An 18,985-nucleotide genomic window follows, 5' to 3' on the forward strand; every position below is an offset into this window, starting at 1 on the left:
GAGGGAAAAATGGAGTTTTCAGTCATGAGGGCTGAAAAGACAGCAAAATGGATTTCTGGTACTACAGTACACTTGATGCCTTTCATAACATTGCTGCAAAATAATCCATGTGTATGTGAAATAAAGCTGTCAAAGATAAAAGGAAAATGCATTGTCCTACTGTATTTGATACACTATTTCTTTTTTAAAACAGAGGTAGGATAACTCATTGTAGCATAATGTAATATTAATAACATCTACTTCACTATTAAAATCAGGGATGGGAACCAATAGAGACTATGAAAAGGAAGAAAAAAATTTTCTGGTATCTTCTTGATGGTCTCAGGCAGTTCTGATCAGGCAAAAGCAAAGCAAGTTGAAGGTCTGACAAGCTGATTTTACAGATCCTACAGAGAAACCTGAAAATGGAGATTGCTTCGTCCAAAGTTGCATCCGCACAGCAAAAGTGAAAAGAATATAAACTCCAACAAGATAAAGATGAAACCACAAAAAGATTTTGAGGAGGAAAAATGCTGAAAAGTAAGATCTAAGAAGATGTTTTCAAGCATACCATAGGCATGGAGTCTGTCAGATCTCAAAAGATAGTTTGGGCACAAAGTAGAAAAGACTGCAGAAAACAGATTAATTCTTTTCATCAATTTTCACGGAAGAGGAGGACAGCAAAACTCCTGCAGAGGGTCTGCTCACTGCAGGGTTGAGTGAAGAACTGACTCCAACAGCAGGGTCTGTGGCAAAGATTTTATAGCAGACTGATGAAACGGATAGTGAGCCACCACCAGAAGCAGATGACTTTTATCCTCAGTTCTAAAGGAATTTGGATATGAAGCTGTTCTACTAGTAGCTATAGGATATAATCTACTGACTAAATCAGTAAATTGCTGAATTTCAAAGGAATGGGAAGTGGCAAGTGTGACACCAGTCTTTAAGAACGGACTTGGAAAGTAACCAAGCGAGTCTCATGTTCAATTGAGCAGATGGAAGGAAGCAATAAGGATGGTGAGGCTTAGCTGGCACATGGATAATGATGATATAGTGGGAAAGGGTCAGTGTGGCTATTGTAGAGGGAAGCCATTCCTCACAGATCTATTGCAGGTCACTGGAGCTCTCAATGACTATATAGATTAATGTGATCTGGTTAGTATACTGACATTTTCAGAAAGCTTTTAATAGTAAAGTCTTCAATAGAGACTGCTGTGGGATGAAAAAGAATAGGCTCCTCTAAGCAGGAGATTAAATTCTAGGGAAAAAATGCTTTAAATAAGTGGTCAATTTTCACAATCAAAAGACTTTACCACAGTGATTATTCTGCTCAGCATACTTGCAAATGGTGTGGGGAAGAGGTGGTAGGATTTGCAGACAGCACATCACCATGCAGTATTCTTATATCTAAACTTAAAAGCTCTAAAAATGATGGCACAATCCATGCTAAAGCAGCACGTGAAAGCCAGTGGTGCTGAGTGCTGAACACCAAGCATAGTACATGTGGAAAACTACATACTCCCTCACTCTGAATCAGCCATCACCCCTGAAAACACAGATCCTGCTGTCCTTGTGCTTAGCTCACTAAGCTGAAAATGTCAGCACAGCCAAAAACCCAAACAGAACACCAGCTGCTAGGGGGAAAGTGGAGAATATAGGAGAAGCCATCACTGTGTCATTTAGGAGCACCAATATCCTGAAAACTGCAAATTGTTCTTGTGCTTTCACCTCCAAATGAATGTGATACATTGAGAAATGCCTTGGAGGAGGCCAGTGAGGCTGGGTAGGGGTAAAGAACAGCTCCCTTTTGATGCAAGGTGAAACAGACTGGTGAGGTTCAGTACATGATATAGATCAGTAGAACAAAGAATGGTATGCAGAATGATGAAATATGGTTATTATATTGTAACTACAAAAAAAAAAAAGGAGTTTTTTTCCAAACAATGCAGGCACTTTGACTTGGAATCCATTGACACATTATATCTGGAATATCAAAAGCATGAATACATTCAAATAAGTGGTTAAAATAGTCCTAACACTGAGTCCTAGCATAGAAAAATATATAAACTCCTGACTGACAGTGTCTTGGATGTTATATGCATGGAAGAATAATTTCATACTTGTCCTACATTCCTTTTCTAAGCATCCTCTACTTGTCCTTGTTGGAATGAGGATACTAGGCTGGGGCCATAGCAATGGGCCTCATATCTTTTTTTTTACCTTTAGGGATGAACTCTCCCAGTTTTCACTTGTCATGATTTGGGAAAACACAGAAGAGAAGTTGATGCCTATGTCACTTCTGTTGCTGGAAAATTGTTTTAATTATCAGAGCAGCATCATGTGGTGTGCTCATTTGTTTTCTAATACTCGATTCTTAATTTTTCAGTTAGGGTTAATTAATTTTTTAGACCTGAAAACCTTCATAAATATTCCATAAACCCCAGATTTAAATAAGATGCCTGCCTGCCAACTAAGTATTTTAGTCTTAAAATTTAATAGTTAACTATTTTTAACATGATTATTAACTAGATTTGTTTTCACAGCTGGCTTGAAAGATTTTGCTACTAGGCATAGAGTTAGAAGGATGTTTTGAATGTGCCGAACTGGATACATTTTTGTAAGAAGGATTTTAATTAAGTGTGTGAGAGGAATACTCCTATCCTTACCTTTCTGCAAACAAGTTCTTAAAAATACACACAGATTTTTGGAGAAATGCTGAACAATAGTTCACCTACAGTAATTTGCTCTTGATTTATTAAGCTTTTATACTGTCAAAATATATTCAGGATCCTCGAGGGCCTCAGTTTGCATTTCTTTGTTGTGCAGACAGTAGAATTTTGATCAGCTTTATGTCTGCATGTCAATATATTCTTCCTTGAGTTCTGCCAATTACACTAACCCAGCACTGAGCTCCTCTTGCCACAGGCTGGCATCCAGCTCATGTGCTCGAGTATCCCAGTTGAATTCTCTGAGTTCAGATCAATCACACCTAGTCTCTCCACAAGTGAGGTTGGACAGTGATGTATGTAGTAGGGAATTGGAGTGTGAGTTAGATTACCCCAAAGGGACATGCAGTTTGGTGGGAAAGCATAGCTAACATCTTCCTGTACTGTTCAGGTGGATCACAAACCACAGAATAAATGGATGGGCCTAAGAATACCTTTGTCTTTTTGTTCCATTGAAATGACAGTGTTGACATTCACTGAATGCTTATTATGAAGGTAAGATTTATATTACTGCATAAAGTAAGCCAGGTATGCTGCAGGTTTTAAGAATCAGTGCTACTTATGTAGAAAAGATGGGCTGCTTAACTGGCATGAATCACTCTGTGAGCATTTGTCTTCCAGATGTGTGCACAAAACCTTAGCCAAGCTGCTGCTGGTGGAGCACCGTATTTTCCTGGGGTGTACTTCTGCCCCTGATGTGCGGCATTATTCTAAATATTACTGTTATATATATTCCAAATCTTCAGTGGGGTTTCTGACAGCCTTCTCATGCCCTCACTCACATCAAGGGCTCAGCAGCTGAGTCCCTACTGTGCCAGCACACCATGTGTGTGGAGAAGACCTTTATGGCTCTTAGGACCTATCACTGCTCCTCCTACATTTGTGCTTGCTGTGATTAGAGTAAACTTGCAAAGAGGATTCCCAGCAGCAATATCCACTTTCCTCCAATATTCCAAACACAAGACTTCACTGCTTTTTAGCACCTGGAGAACCTGAGGATTTTCAGCAGTATGTCAGTCTTGTTCCTTGTTTTCAATATAAAATAGGATTCTAAAGTATGCTATTTCAGAAATTAAAGATTAAACTGGTAAATCCTTCATTCATTTTTGAATGCTGGGATTGCCTTAAATGTTTGTAAAAATGCACAACTGATCAAGCTGTTCCTTCATTCTTCCTGTTTCCTTGCTGCAGCTTTCTTGATTGGATAAAGAAATGTCTGTATCTGTCACCTACTCTCTTTACTGTGTGACAACTGTTTCTCTCTATTTTTAATGCTTTTTGCTCTAATCACTCTCAAGCTGAGCTGAGCTACTTCTTGCTAACTGTACTTACTGATTGCAACCTTATGTGTTTTCCACTGCAGACTGTAGGGAATCATCCTTTAATGTGGGGCCAATCACTGATGGAGCATCCCAAATAGATGCTCTGTTCTTCATTAACAAGAAATCTCAGAGAGGCTCTACACAAGTGAGGAGTCAGTGCAGATTGTGGTGTCTGCATGGCAAAGTGATTTGAAGGATTTCCATTTAATGTAGAGTAAAAAATTGTTCATTCTTCCTTTTAAGCTTTGATTAGATTTGATGGTCACTGACAAAACCCAATCAGTCCTGTTGATAATCAGTGCTTTTTCACATTTTCCCATTTTCCATATTCCTTTAGCAACAGGAATACAGCTGAAATAACCCTGCAAAGGCTTAGTTCTGGAAGGACTGAAGAAATACAATATTAATGTATGGAGACCAGAATCACAAATGTTAGAAGGTTCCTGTGTATGAAGCTACAGGAACTGCATGTGGTTTCTGATACAAAATTTGGTTGTGCAGTAGGAATCTAACAAAATGGTATGTGGTAGTCCAGGCATTTCTGTTGGATTTTGTCATCTCTGAGATGCAAGACAACAGCAACTGAAAAATAATTTAAAAAAAGAATGAGGATATTTTACACATGTTAATATGGACTTATAAAAAGCATCTATGGAAGTTGTATTACATCCAAGCCTCAGAAAGGGAATGATTCCTTATTTGGTGGAAACAGATGACTGATCTACTAAGAACCTAAAAATCAAGGGCTGCAAAAAAGGGATACAGTGATTAAGGGACTAGATGAACAACAAGCTAAATGTGTGCAACCTCTAGGAATAAAAAAATGTGAAATGGAAAAAACACTCTGATGAAACAAGAGAGAGACTTCTGATTTGCATGGTATAAAAGACTTTCCAAGCACTTTAGGATCCTAATTAACTCATCTCTGACTATTCACTGAACCCCGAACAATTTAAGTGATTTCAGGGTGCCCTGACTTGAGATGTTTGGAAATGTCATATTGCAGGGAGACGGGTTTTTGTTACCTTGTTAAACTCCACAGTTGTACAGCACTTGGAGAGCCCAGATGCCTACATACCACCTGCTCCTGTGATAAGCCTGAAGAGTCTTAATGGTAACAAATTAATTCTGTGAGACATAGTTAGCTACAGCCAACTCTTATATGCCACCCTACTGCTCAGAAGCCTGGAGTCCAGACTTTTCAAAGGGAACTTAAAGTTATTTCTCTTATGGCTCAAGAGAGGGTTTTAATATCAGATTATGAGTTTGTAACTCTATTGCAAACAAATATGAAAATGTCAGTTTTGAATGTTGCCAAATGCATACATGGGTTTTGACAGCAGTTTTAAATTTAATATTTATGTCCTCCATGATTTGAAACTTTAGTTCTGTTTTCTTCCAAATAAGAGACAGACTCCCTCTTTCTGCCTTTGTTTTTTGACCCTTGGCTCTTGAATACCCAACTCTCCCCTTCTGCTAGGAATAATTCTTGGTGTGGGTGGATGAAGGTTTCTGAATAACCACAAATAAGGTTGGTGTGAACTTTATTATTATGGGAAATTATTACATACACAAACTGTGCTGGTTTGCAGAATGCCATGAACCTGACCACAGCACAGATCTGTTACTGGTGTGAGCATCACTGCAATGATCACTCAGCAAGCTGGAACAACCAAGCAAGGCCACACAGACTCTTATGCAACAACACAGCAGCTCATAATTGACACTATAGGAGCCTCCTGTCCATTGTGCCTGGTTTTATCTCCAGCTGTGTACAACTGAAACAAAAAAGAGGTATGCAAACCACAGAAATGCAACGAACAGGAAAAAGGACTGAAGAGTCAAAGCAGAACTGCAGAGCATGAAAGATACAAAATTCTGCTGTGCCTGCATGTCAGATGTCTGTCCTGCCAAAATATAAGAAAAATATGCAATAAAATGAGAAAAACAATGTAGCATAAGGAGATATGAGGAAGCTGGAGATAGGGCTAAATGGTGCATGAGGACTGAGAAAAATGAGTTGACAAGACAATGAAACTAGAGATGTCAGAGATGAGATGTATGGCTTTTGTGGAAGATGTAAAAAAAGATCACAAAGTGACAAAATGACACAGATGTACACTGTCTATAAAAAAACACATTTCACCCTCATTCTTCAAGAATTTAATGCTATTCTGTACCTTTGCAGCCCTCAGCCACAGTCTCTTTGTTTGACACTGGTTTCAATAAACATGCTGGCTGCTGGAGATACCATTCAAGGCAATAAGAGATCTGTTGATCCTATCTCATGTCTAGCAAACACTACAACCATGCTTAACAATCCCCCTGAGAGCAGTAAGGAACTTACTCTCTCTAAGACAGGAAGAGAGAGAGATCTGCAAGCAGAGCTCTGCCAATCATTGTCCTCAGCATGAGGCAAGAATAAAATATGTTAGCATGAGCCTTATCTAAATAGACCTGTAAAATTGCTTCCAGTAGTGTCTGAATCTTCAAAGGCTGTGGGGACTGTGCTCCACATTGTCTGTGTTATGTCCCTCATCTCTGGTGACAGAATCAGCTCAATGTGACTGTCACTGACAGAGTGTGTGCCATGTTCTTGCCCTACTCCGAGACTGGGCCTTGCAGCTTTATTCTTAACATTGCCATCACCAACTAGTTTCAGTTGTTTTCCCTGATGCTAGGAGTGCTTGAGAAATGGAATCCTGATGTGCTGAGACCTCTGCCAGTCTGGGAAAAGATAACAAAGGCACTAATAGTTCTTCAAATTTTTTTCATGGTTATTTTAATACATCCTTGTCTTATGGAGCACAGAGATAGGTTTTCTGGAATTCGCCATTGTAGCTTGCTCCCTGCTCAGCTGTCAGAATTAAGTCAGTATTTCCATATATTACATAAATTTTATATGTCTATATAAAATACACTGTGAGTATTTAATTCCAGTGTAGTGATGAGGTTCTCCCTTACAGCATTCCCCTGTGAGGAGCTGCCATATATCTTAACCATAAAGCCTTGCCACAGTAAATTGTGATGTATGATCTGACATGTGATTTTATACGAAGCTGCACTTATGGCTGTGGGTCTCCAACACTGGTTGAGAATAGTTTAACAACCACATGGGCAGAGGATGCATGCAAAGAATCAGCTCCTGTAGACCTCTGGGTCGATGGGCATCTCCTTCCCATATCTAGTGATAGATGAACCCAGGTTAAAGTAAGATATATGCTTGGGCTTTCTGCAGAGTCTATGGGCTCAAATAAAAGTCTCAGTGCATGTGAAGGTGCCATGACTAAGTGTAGCAAGACCATGAAAGTTTAAACCTGCTTTTAAGGGAATAATGTGTTGAACCTCAAGACTTAATGCTGTGTCTATCTAGGCTGGCAGAAAGGGATTCCTGAGTCAAAGAACGATAGGATTGGAGAACTGATGAACTCTGTATGGCATCAACTCAGTGCTCTTCCACCTTTCCAATTCCCAAAACAATTCTGCAGAAAATCAAAGTAGAAAGCTTCATCTGTCATGAAGTTAAATTAAAGACTATTTTAGATCTTGTAATGCTGAAATGGGGTGTTCCTTGGTGAATTTGTATCCAATAAAAAAACTACATGCCTAGCATGCCAACCCCAGTAGGAAGGGAGACCAGAATAACAATCCAATTATGGTTGGAAATGTTGATGTGATAATGATCTTCATAAAATCTTTTTCCTTCTTACATCAGTATTTACAAATCCATACAGTTTTGGCAGGGCCACTGGAAGATCATCACTTCTTGGGCTTGTTCTGTGAGTCTGTTCTCTGTCTGCTCACAAGGCTCACTGAAGTTCATAAAAGCCTGAAGATCAAACCAAAATTTTCATAAGGATGTCCTGATTTTGATGTCACTTTCTTCATCTTGTTTTATCATTGCTTTCTTGTTCAATTTCTCTTTGCTGTTATTTTATTGGCATATTGTACTCCTTCCATACTTACCTTCCTCAGTAATTGATCTACCTTTTTTTCTTTCACAAGAGATAGCTCCATTCCAGTTCTTTATTTACATCTGTTTGCCTATAATCATAGGTTTTACTCTAATATCCTCTGCATGAGTAATGCCTAACATTTTTTCATGTATTTAGACCTTAGAATCTTTTGATTGTGTGGTGGTGGACTCCCAGATTTTTTTTAACACATGTCCAAGCAGATACAGCTGTTGGGACTCATTCCAACACTGGTTTTGCAGTGCCCACTAATAGAGTAAACATACAGACTTTAACTTTCCCATCCAGAGCTGTTTTCAGTTTGAGATTTCATCTCTTCAATTATAGAGTTTTATAAAACCACTAGTATAGCTTCAGCTCTATTACTTTAACATAATTATTTTATTTATTTCTGTAAAATAGGGAGCTTTGTATCAATATGGCTGAATCTCTATCAGGGTTTTTGCTGGCTATTTGTAGATTGAAAACAAAATGTTATTTGTGGAATATGTTTGCTTATTACATCTAAGTGCCCCACAGGTAACATGTTTCATTATATGATCTATTTTTTACAACAACTTATCTGGTTTTATTTTTCTTTTCTTGGTTTTGTGCATGGGAATAGGGCTGGCGCTGTGTGTATTTTTTTTTTTTTTAGCATGACTGGTACCTTGTGCTATCTGCTTCAATGTTTCTCTGTAAAGATTTAGTTAAATTAAAGAGGGCTGTTCAAGGACAAGGAAACAGCAAGAAAAACATTAATGGAGACAAGTTGGTTATCAGAATGACTCTTAGCTGGAAAGTGGTCTGGTAAGATCCTTCACAAAAGCATGGTTTACTATCCTCAGTGTTGAAAGCCAAGGATCAGAGGATAATGTCTAAGGACAACGGTATCTAAAGCAAGAGACATTGCCCTGATTTTTGCATGTTCTGCTGTAGAGATGCGCCTGTCAAACAGAGAGATACAGAGATGCAACAACCAGCCAAGAAGTGTGAATGAACCTGCATTGTTAACAGCTGATGTAAACTTAGAAAGGTGATGTGGGCACAGAACTCTGCTTCCTTTGCCCATCTTCCTATGTAACATATTTCTTTCAACATTTTTTTTTGTTCGCTTCTATTTTTTCTATTTTTGTTTTGAAGCTTTTTCTTGAGCTTCTGCTGTCCATCAGTCACAGGTCACTGAATATAAGAATCTTTCACATTCCAAACCCATTTGTCAGGTTAAAATGTCTGTGAGGCAGGAGAATAAAAGAGAACACTCAGTGACAAGCATGCACGGTAGAACTGGTTCCAAAGAACGATGCTTTTAAAAGGGAGAAAAACCCCCAATTACATCTATCTGGTCAGAATAACACTTATTATGTTAGGCTATCTGTTATGGCCACTACAATGAAAAAGTTTTAAACCAAGATGTTATATTAGCAGTATTCCTTAAAGCATGCAGAACTTTTCCTAATGCAATTAAAAAAACCACCAACTCCTACTAATGTTAAATACTTTCTTATATTTTGGCTATTCATAAAGTGAATAATCTAACTTCATTCCTTAGTATTAGTTTGTTTAAATGATGCACAGATTTTAATGTTCATTTTCTACCTAATACAGATTATTATTTGAAATGAGCCTTCTTCAAAGGTGTTCTTTTATTTTTTTTGGTATTCTTAGCCATATGTTTCCAAACATGTGATTCCAGAGCTTATGAAAAGCACAGCTTTTTCTCAGTCTTTAATCACATTATAGCTACTAATGTACATCTTGCATATGGCTTCTCATTAAGAGCAACAGACAATGATAATACTAAAATAAAGGAAAGAATGAGGACCAGGGAAGATATTCGAAAGCTAAAGTTCCAGCTGCAGCATGAAATCACCCGTATTTCACACAAAAATGCAGTGGGAGTGTATCTCCATTACCAGTTGCCTGCCTGCCTGCACCACTGGCTTTCCTGACACAGGAACTACTTTTGCTGCTGCTGCCAGTGCCAGGGGCTTGCACTCCATCATACAACTGAGGACTAGCTGAGTTTTGCTATTCTACCAAGTCATTTGAAGCACAGCAAAACTCCCGAGCTATACACAGAAAGACAGTGCTCTTTCAGTAAGACATCAAATTTGATCAGATTGTTTAGACTGTGAAACAGAATAAGTGTAACAACCATGACATTTGTAAAATCTGTTCTTACCACTACATACAGAACACAATTTTCATTGCCCATCTTTGAAATTAAACACTGGTTGAACATGACTGCACTAATTAGATACATAAACAACTTTTTATGTTGACTCTTGATAGTCTTGCCTATGTTCTTTCCTTCTCCTTTTTGTGTACTTACAGTTCTGCAAAGTATCAGCAGGCCTGGATGAAGTTATACCTTGTTTTTATCACAACTGGACAGATTAAATGTCTCTATTTTTGATTAGGTTTTTTTTCCTATACAGACTGTGTGTTTGTTTTTTTTAAGATCATGATCCCTACAAACAAGACTAAGATCAATGAACAAATTTAGCAAACAATACAAAGACAACTCGCTTAAATTAGTAAAACAACACAGATGAGGTCTTAGGTTTCATAGTTATCTAATACATATCATAGTGATCACTTTGCTTTTGTGATTAGAGACCCAAATATTAATTATGTTATTGTTATCTAAGAAACATCAAACTTTGCCTGAGATTTTTAAGTTGCTTAGATAAGAGTGAAAATAATAATGACAAAAATTTCTAACATGGTAAAAGGTATTATCAGTCAGAAGTAATAAATTTATTTGCAAAGAAATGACGGGGATCTACTATATGTATCAACTAATTTCTTGAACCCCTACAGAAATAGCTTATTTTAGAAGAGGTATTTGGCATTATTTTTTAAAACCTGATAAGAGGTGAAAAAAGTACTTTCCCTTTGACCCCATCATCAAACATATCTGTAAATGTCAAAAAAAAAAGTTACAATGTATTTTACTCACCCTCATCCTTCCATTTCTTACTGCTGGTCCATCTTCTGCTAACCTCAACACATACAAATCCATTTTGTACTCCCTTCCTCCTCGAATACTAAACCCAAATCCTTTGGCTCCTTTCTCCAAATCAACGGTGAAATAATCAAAGTCCTGTACAGACAAATACAAAAAGAAATACAATTAACTACATGGGCATTGTGGTATGCATTCAAGAAAACTTTAAAATTGATCTCTTCAAAAATGTATTGATTCACTTGATATAAGCAAAGGTCCATAGAGAGGTCTGGGAGGGAAATTGTGATGTAGCTTCTGATGCATTGTCAGCCAAGAGTGCAAGATCCATGGGAGCAGCTGAAAATAAAGAGAAAGCTTGGGTTGTACAGTCTACTGATTAGAGAATTAAAACTGAGGTGCTGGAAAAGAGCCAACCCAAGCATCTCTATAGATGCTAAGAAGCACCTTATAAGGTATGCACATGCGGATAGATATTTGCTATTTAGATACTGAAATGCACAATATTTTCATAGGTTTCTCTGCATTCCATTTAGGAATTTCAGGATTTTTCTTGATATGGTTTACGTGTCTGGTTTTGAAAATATGGACATAAAAACCACCCATACATGGTTCCAGCATATAGTGTACAGAAATTTGCAGGCTCCCGTTTAATACTTTTTGACCTCTGTTTTTTTCCTGACTTTATGTAAGGAGAAAGGAAGGTCTTTTTTAAAGTCTGAACTTTCAGCTAAATCCTCAACCTTCAAAACTGTCAGTAAATATCTGTCATCAGAGGAGTCTTGTTCAAGGTACCATAACTCTTCATGTAACTCATCATCGCTTTGAATTTGTCAGACCATGCTTGATGTCAAAGAAACTAGTTGCATGGGCTAGTTTCTACTCATCCAGACTATTACCAACAGAAATTTGATTTTATCAGTCAGAATTTCATTCCTTTATTTATTTATTCCGATTAGATAAAAATCCTAATTTTGAAGAATGCTGTAGAAAGGCAGTCTGACCCAAGTACACCCACTGTCTGATGAATGAATACGTGCCAAAATGAAAAAAATTCCTCTTCTGATGAAAAGGCTTTTTATATTAGAATTTTTATTTCAACACTCCAGTACCTTAAAAATGGCATTTATTTAATATAACAGTCACGCAATTATAAATGTAATGTTAATTTACAGATCACACACATTAATACATTAATATTAATGGTTTGGAAGTAATTTCCTCTACAGAGAAGTAGTAACTCAGAGTAAAACCCTTTAATGTGTCTTCTCCTTCCATAGTGGCACCTTCCTTAACAGCATCCACAACTTGTCCCTACAGACCCTACTGCCTTCTGTGTGGGTAGGGGTGCTCTGAATGTGTCTGCCTGTAAGAGCCAAAATGAGGGATGTGGGACTCCAGGCAGCTCTTCACAATGCAGTTTATTACATCCAAGAGGTTACAGCAGTCCAGGGTCGTGGGTGACAGAGCCTGTGCCTACAACTGTCAGCTCCAGCTGCAGGCAGGCCTGGAGACCCTTAGTTTGGGTTACAAATGCATTATATACTTTCCTTTGCTGAGCATCTTAATACAGTAGAACCAATCTATACCTTAATTATTATCTATAGCCTATCATAACTACTATAATTACCATATCCATGTTGTTATTCTCCAATCACTAAAAGTTAGTACATTACAGTTTAAGCTAGAAGTTGTTTTTCAGTTTTCTTGCAGTGGAAAATTCTGAGACCTTTTTTCTACTTGCAGCATTGGCAGTCTTGTTTGCCTGTGCTATCTTTCTACTTGGTAAAAACATCATCTTGTTTGAGGTGGGTTTATTCTTTGCTCTACGCCATAAAAACCCCTTCTAACTAACATACCCTTTGCCACCTTGGTTATCCAGTAAGACTGACTCAGCGATTCTTTCCTTCTATATCAAAATGTGCTTTCATTTCTATTCCTTCTTCACATTCTACATTCAAAAAAATCTTTCTGCCACGCATACACATCTGTGAGATTTTCTTGTCAAACTTTCATCCTTCCCAACCTCTGCCTGTACCTGGGGCTGCCTGTACTCGGCCAGGGGGTACTGCCTGGTGTCGGGGGAGTGCTGCCTGTAGTCCATCAGCGGGGGCTGCCTGTAGTCCAGCGGTGGTGGCTGCTGGTAATCCATCACCGGCGGGTGCCGGTAGTCCAGCGGGGGCTGCCGGTAGTCCGTGGAGGATTGCCTGTAGTCCGTGAACGGCGGCTGCCGGATGTCGGGCTTCACATCCTGCCTGGCTTTTACTTCTGACCTGTAGCTGAGGAAGGTAACAGTGGTTCAGTTTCAGAGAGCAGCAGGCTATTAGAAGTATGCATTGCATGCAATAGTGAGTGAGGAGTGAGAGCCAGCTGCCCCACTGCAAAACTGCATGGAACAGATTTTCACAGGGAAGCAAAACTCTCAGGGGTAAATAGTCGAGGCAGCTGAAAGCAGTGAGAGCTTTTGAAACATGGGCATAAGCAATTTTCCCTCAGGTCATACTGTGCGATTTTCCAGCTTGTATCAGTGAGATTGAGATTGGACTCAAAGGGACAGGAACAGGAAAATCATCTTTCCCACTTTGCCTGTTTTGAAGATGAAACTGCATGTGAAAATACTCATTATACTCACTACAAAATAATTCACTGAGTTTATAAAGTTATAAAATTAATATTTCTATAGAATAAGGGGAATATCAGTGCAGTTTACATCCTCTTTCATCAACATAAAGTATTATTGTGAGGTTCTTAAAGTTAAAAAAGGATAAATTCTTTGTCTTAGCTGTTACCTTTTTAATGAAAGGTATTCTTTGATATAACATCTGTTATGATAGTGTGTATTATTTTTATTATACACTCCCTATGATGCTATCTGACTAAAAGCTACGTCAGTAAATTCTTGTCAGTAGTTATGCACAGAAATAACACAAGGTGAAAAGAAAATAAATTTGGTTATGAGGAATTAATAACAAGTAAAATATTGCTTTAGTTGGTAAATGGTTACAGGGCGATGGGTCCTAAAATTTGAAAGAAAATGTGACTTTCTCAGATACAGTGCCTAGTTATTTATTTTATTCAGATGGGAATTTCCCTTAGCACATGGAAATCAGCACATAAAAGCACTTCAGGGTGAAGTAAAGAACATTCCTAACGGCAAACTTCCCTACCTCAGCCATGTGGTGTGCTAAAGAGGCACAAAGAAGGTCCTGAACACTTTTAGCAAGGTAATTCTGTAATAATGGTTTAGGTTACTTTTTAACAAAAATGTCACAGAGTGAATGTTCTTAGGCTCTTCCCTAGGTGCCAAAGGAAACATTTCTTTCCTGTACAGGAAATAGACATTTTAAATTCTGCTTTAATCTTAGACTGGAAGTTTTCAGTCAACCCAGTGACTGTGTCTGTTCATGGACACATACAGATACAAAGATGCATGTGGACTTTGAAAGACTTTGAAATGTACTTATTGATTACAAAAATTACACTCTGAAAAAATGACAGCATTGTTTTTGATTAGGTTGATTTGTATATAAAAAGGTAATCCGAACCTAAATTGTCTGATATGTTTCAAAATTTCTTTAATTTATTAATGTAGTTACAGTGAAATTATGGCTAATCTTCGTACAAATAGTTTTAATAATCGGAATGTCTAACCACACACAAAAAAATCAGAGCTATTTGCCTTTGAATTTTCTGAGAAGGTTAAAATAGACTGATGCCACGATTAGTAAGACCTGCATGCATACATGCAAGCCTCTTACTTTCTTTACTGAGTATCATGATCCTGTTAAAAGAAGATAGAGGACAAACTTAATGTGAGGCATCCTGTGATACTGAGCCTTAATATTGGAACTAAAAAAACTTAGTTAATATTCCTAAGAGTTTTGAAATCTTATTTTGGTAAAGAAACAATGTATGTGGCTATACAAATAAGCTGTGATCTAGCTTATGAAATCTAGTGAAAAATAATACTGTGTGAACTAGCAAGGATTGACCTTTTTCTGAAAAAAGAGTCATCTCTAGGCAAGTGCCCAATATATGGCCACAGCTGCATATCAGATGATGATGTTTTTATTCACAGATGGAGGCACTGTAATTTTTGCTGAATATGTAAAGAGTGACATGAGCAATTAGAGCTTACACTTTTCAGTAAAATTATTACAGAATTTCTTCCTGGAACTTTAATTAATATCGTTTGCTCTCCCATCTGAAAATTCCCAATTTAGCAGATATTTAATAGTGACTTCCAATAGCACAAAATGACTTTTTTGAAAACTTCATATTGAATTTTGTCAGAAATATATGTCTTCTAGGAGGTGATCACTTTTGGAGAAAGTACTCAATAAAATATAAGGCAAAGTAATTTTCATTGTATGACTAATGGAAACAAAATAATTCTGGGCAAGTGAAAGTACTACGTCTGTTAAGCAAGGAGAATTAGAGGGTGTAGTGCGTGAATCACAAGTGAACTCAAGATTTTTCAGAAGAGCAAAGTTGCAATCCTGTAGCTAGCATCATTTGGGGAAGAGGATCTTGATGATATGTGTTGGTTACAGAAGATTAGCATAAAGACAGTTAGTGTAATCAGCCTTGTTTAACATGCTAAAAAATAATACAAGGACTAAATAGTGTTGATTGGAGGTCACAGAAACTTGTATCATCCCACAGCCGGTGTGTTCTTTTTAGATAAACAGCATTTAATACAGCTGGCCACAAAATTTCTGTCCCCCTACCATTTGATTTCCATTACAGATAAATTTGCTAACGTATACGCATAATTTACTCACCAGAAATTGGATGGTAAACGATACATCAGAGATTAAACCCACCATAAAAAATTTTTCCTGACTCCATGCTAACATACAAGGGGCAAAAAAAAAAAAAAAAAGAAGAAATGAGAAGATGCAAAACCTGTTTTCGTGTCCCTGCGGCTGTAGGGGCTGTGGCGGCGGAGGCTGTGCCACGGGGCTGTGCTGGGCGACGGGGCTCTGCTGCGCCAGGGGGCTCTGCTGGGCCATGGGGCTGTGCTGCTGGGCCATGGGGCTCTGCTTCTCCGAGCTGGGGGCCGAGGCTGGGCTGTTCAGCTCTGCTTCATGGGGAGATGGAGATTAAAGACCTGTCACAGTGCAGCATTTAATAAAGGGCAAAGGTACACAATAATAATTTTTGGTCACACGCTACATCGACAAATTTATGCTTTGTCGCTTTTACTCTCCCAGGTTATAATTAGATTTTAAGACATTTGAACCTAATGGGCTTCTTTTGGTAGTCTGTGGGATCTGAAATCTTGGTGACTTCTATAATTCTGGTTGACACTGTCATTATTTAAAACACAATTGAACAAGGGAAATTGCTTCCACGTTTCACATATTCTTTTAAATCATAGAATTACAGATCACAGAATGATGATAGAGTCATAGAGTCACAGAAGAGCTTGGGTTGGAATGACACTTAAAGATTGTTTAGTCCAACCTCCCTGCAATGAACAGGGATATCTTTAAAAAGACCAAGCTGCTCAGAGCCCTGTCCAACCTGGCCTTGAATTCTGACAGGAATGCCAGGATGGGGCATTTTCCGCCTCTCTGGGTAACTTGTTCCAGTGTTCATTACCCTCATCATAAAAAAAAAATCTCTTTTTTATATCTGTCTGAATCTGCCCCTTTTTAGTTCAAAGCTGTAAGGTCACTTGTCCTATCACAACAGGCCCTGCTAAAAAGTCCATGCCCATATTTCTTATAAGCCACCTTCAAGTACTGCAAGATCAGAATAAGGTCTCCTTGGAGCCTTGTCTTCCTCAGGCTGAAAAACACCAATTCACTCAGCCTGTCCTCATAGGAGAGATGCTCCAGCCCTCTGATCATCTTCCTGACCCTCCTTTGAACTGCTTCCAACAGGTCCAGAGGACCCCACAGCTGGATTCAGAACTCCGGGCCGGGTCTCATGAGAGCAGAAGGCCAGAATCACCTCCCTCAACCTGCTCATCCATTGAACAGTGCCCTCATCAAATTAATCTTTCTCCAGTTTAGAGAGAAGGATGTTGTGGGGTATCATGTCAAAGGCCTTGCAGAGGTCCCGATAGGTGAGACCCATTGCTCCTCCCTTGTCCATTGTTGTCCACTGATGTAGTTACTCCACTGTGGAAGGCCACTTGGCTGGTCAGGCAGGACTTACTCTTGGTAAAGCTGTGCTGGCTGTCCTGAACAACCTCCCTGTCCTTCATGTGCCTTAGCACAGCTACAAGATATTTGAAATGCTTTCCATTTAGAAAAAATATCATTTTGAGAGAATGAACATTTTACTGCTTTCTCCACTGTTTGGGATGATAGACCTGTCACAAAAGCTAAAACACTGGTGTTTAGTGTTAGGAACAAACATATTAGGTCCTGCTGTCTTTGAGTTCATCAAGAGCTTCCTGTCTTTAAATTTTTGGGGACTGTGAACAGTAAAACAGTAAACCCAATCTCAATAAATTCTGACTAACCATTTAAACTGATGTTTTATTTCACTGTATTATGTCAAATGACTAAGGTTCCACTTAGGAACAGTGCAGAAAAACAGAATCATTCTTTCCAAACAACACAAAATTCAAAAAGTCAGGGAGTCTGGCATAGGAAATATGGTTTTGTTGCTTTGCTATAAATAAAAGATGCCAATCTTCATTCAGGCTTCCTGCTGGACTTGGGGGGAGACTCATTTGCTACTGAGCTCATATCAAATGTATTTATTCCAACACACTAGCACAGTCCTGTTCACCATTTGCCTATTAGGATGTATAAAAGAGAAAGACTCTGCCCACACAGGAGGATAGAGCACTGCAGAAGTTCCTGCATTATCAACAGTAAAGGCAAATATGTTTTTTCTATTCCTCCTTGCCACAGAAGGAGTGAGGCCAGTGTGGCATGGTGTAAAACAAACAAAATGGGCACATACATATGGCTGAGCATCCCTAACAGCAATAGCTACACACAATACAGACCTTGCCTAGTTTTACATTTGAATCTAGTTTTAATTTTTACGTGGTTTATTTTTAAACTTTTAATGTGTGAGTTTTTCCCTATGGGTGCATATTTTCTACTTATCTAATTTATGCTCAAAATTATTATAAAAATTTTGGCTACTTTATTGAAAATATTTTCAATTTAGGATTAATTGTCAAAAAAAGCTTGTATATTTGCACTTAAAACACTCCTCATGCAGGCATAAGCAATACTTGTCTGTGTAATCACTATGCTTAAGGCTGTAATTGCCCATTTTGCATCTGTGAGTCTCTTTTGTATTGCAAGTTTTAGAGAGGAAGATTGGAAATGTTGTCCCTCATTTCTACATTACTCTCATAACTATGGATGAACTGGTCAAATCATGAGCTGCTTCTAAAACTGCTTTGCATTTATATGGTATTTTTCACCCGAAAGTATATTACAGAGGTATTAGATTTTTTACCAATTTTTCTAAGCTGAGAAGCTAATATCAGAAGGCAAATGAGGTGTCCAATGTCACACAGTCACACAGGGAAGCTGTGCCTTGGCACAGATAATTTCTCACCACTAACACCTGAGAACATCTTGTAGTACTGCAACTCAGCTGCACCTTTGCTTTCTTTCTAATTTAATGTATCCATCTCTAACACTAAACTATTAATGATGTTATTTAACTTGGATACCAGAGAGGCTTAAATAAACTTCATGGACTGTATGAAGCATCACACTTGTTTTAGATGCCTTTAAAGCTAACCTCCAGTAATTACAAGGGTGCTAATTGATGTGAATTCTAAGTGTGTGTACGTTTGTGTTTTTCCCTTCACTGAATTAATTTAACAAAGTAGATGAGTTCCCTCAGTTGCAGTCTGTGACCAGTGTCAGACAATTTCCCTGTCCCCTTGCTGGATGCAGAAGCATAAGGTGAAGGTCATCTAACTGGGCCATGGATCATTAAATAATTCCATTACTTTCTGTGTTTCATTCCCAGCTCTACTGATATTTGTTGCTGAGATATAAAGACATGGTCTCATTAATGTGGTACAATTCATGCAGCAGTGCA

General features: G+C 38.2%; 1 protein-coding gene across 12 annotated transcripts in view; it reads right to left on the reverse strand.

Moving 5' to 3' along the window:
- The window catches only part of MAGI2 (membrane associated guanylate kinase, WW and PDZ domain containing 2), a 700,805-nt gene that overhangs the window by 30,696 nt on the left and 651,124 nt on the right, over positions 1 to 18,985 (reverse strand). For 8 of the 12 annotated variants that reach the window (XM_030960213.1, XM_030960207.1, XM_030960208.1 and 5 more), the window contains 3 exons: positions 15,860 to 16,037; positions 12,990 to 13,230; positions 10,946 to 11,089 (listed from right to left, as the gene is read on the reverse strand). In XM_030960213.1, the coding sequence (XP_030816073.1) occupies positions 10,946 to 11,089; positions 12,990 to 13,230; positions 15,860 to 16,037 (563 nt within the window). The remainder of the gene's footprint in view (positions 1 to 10,945; positions 11,090 to 12,989; positions 13,231 to 15,859; positions 16,038 to 18,985) is intronic. The other 4 variants (XM_030960210.1, XM_030960209.1, XM_030960206.1 and 1 more) reach the window with 1 other exon arrangement.

Source organism: Camarhynchus parvulus, chromosome 1A, assembly GCF_901933205.1.
Source record: "Camarhynchus parvulus chromosome 1A, STF_HiC, whole genome shotgun sequence".
Classification (NCBI taxonomy): Eukaryota; Metazoa; Chordata; class Aves; order Passeriformes; family Thraupidae; genus Camarhynchus; species Camarhynchus parvulus.